At 37.1% G+C, this 1,427-nt stretch overlaps 1 protein-coding gene across 1 annotated transcript in view; it reads right to left on the bottom strand.

Moving 5' to 3' along the window:
* The window catches only part of SNRPC (small nuclear ribonucleoprotein polypeptide C), a 24,182-nt gene that overhangs the window by 9,569 nt on the left and 13,186 nt on the right, over window positions 1-1,427 (bottom strand). The window contains exon 3 of the mRNA XM_012646645.1: window positions 1,211-1,319. Within this exon, the coding sequence (XP_012502099.1) occupies window positions 1,211-1,319 (109 nt within the window). The remainder of the gene's footprint in view (window positions 1-1,210; window positions 1,320-1,427) is intronic.

Genomic DNA, 1,427 nt, shown 5'->3' with positions numbered 1-1,427 from the left:
ATGCCAAGAAATTTCTAACATCTTTTCAAATAGGAGGAAAAAAAAGATTACAGCATAATTTATTTTTTCACATGAAATGGGAAAATGTCTGAGGTTTGTTCCATAATAATCCAGGAGGGAGAAAGGGAGTAAATGAAGATATTCAGTGGCTGTCAGCCAGAAACAATTTTGCCCCCCTGGGAAAACTGGGCAATACCTGGAGACATTTATAATAGTCACAACTGAGGGTTGGTAGTAGCATCTAGTGGGTAGATGCCAGGGATCCTGCTAAACATCCTACAAAGCACAGATAAACCCCCAAAACAAAGAATTGTACTAAATGTCCACAGTACCTTGGCATAAACTAAATGTCCAAGAGAACCTTCGTATAAACGAAACAGGAGTGATGCAGCTGAGTGATTAGAAATTGGGGGAGGGGTGTGCAGAATGGGACTGTCTTTCATTAAACTTGTCTTTTTCCTTTATTTGAAAGTTATCACAATGGTTTCGCTTTTTTAAAAAAATCACATCACAAAGTCCACATTTGCCTGCCAGCTGAGTATAATGAATGATTAAAAAAGGCCGTGATTCAAATGCGCCAGGATGATCTAAAGTAAAAATGCAACATCTCCTTCTGTCAGTGCCTTAGACTCAACAAACCAGAACAATAAAATGTACCTAATTAACAAAATGACTATGAGGTACAACAGGGGTCCAAAACATACTCAGACTATTTTGTTATTATATATCACTTAGTTTCTTTTTGACTAGTTCTCTTTGTCAAGACTACAACTAAGAAACCTAAATAAAGCCTCTCAAACTACTTGGAGAGAATCATAAACCTACCCCCTACCTTCTCCTATTATGACAGGAAAACACTTCTAAAAACTATGGATCACTACAAAGGAGGTTTTATATAAATTTGCTATATAAATCTGGTCCACGTCAATAGACAAACATTAGGCAACTCCATTCTTCTCTGCCTCACCTCCCAGTCTAACCAATACCTGATTGCTCTATCCCTGACTACGCTATCCTCAGTAATTAATATTAATTAATGTGTTCTTATATCCCTGGGAAACCAGTGACCTTCCACTTCTTTCATTCAGCATGTCTAAATTCTCCTATTTATCATTCAGACTGAGTTGCTTCTGTGAAAAACAACAGAAAGACAGGGACAACAAAGAATGGGACCATTTTAACACATCAGAACAAGAGGCTTGAAACATACTTGTTTTGTCTATCAGGCTCTGGGCCTGTTCTTCCATCCATTTCTGATAGTAGTCTTTCACATTTTCTTTGTGTTTCCTACCACTGCAGTGTGTCTTTCTCACAGATGGCTGTAAAACAAAAAGGTCATATCAGACATAGAAACAAATTTCCAAAACTAAAAATTTTATAAAGCTTTACCTTAATATAGGTAGCCTGGCTAACATTAGCAGCTTTAG

This window comes from Propithecus coquereli, unplaced genomic scaffold, assembly GCF_000956105.1.
Source record: "Propithecus coquereli isolate 6110/MARCELLA unplaced genomic scaffold, Pcoq_1.0 Scaffold248, whole genome shotgun sequence".
Classification (NCBI taxonomy): domain Eukaryota; kingdom Metazoa; phylum Chordata; class Mammalia; order Primates; family Indriidae; genus Propithecus; species Propithecus coquereli.
Note: the sequence above shows the minus strand (reverse complement) of the source record. Positions and strands in the feature narration are given on the sequence as shown.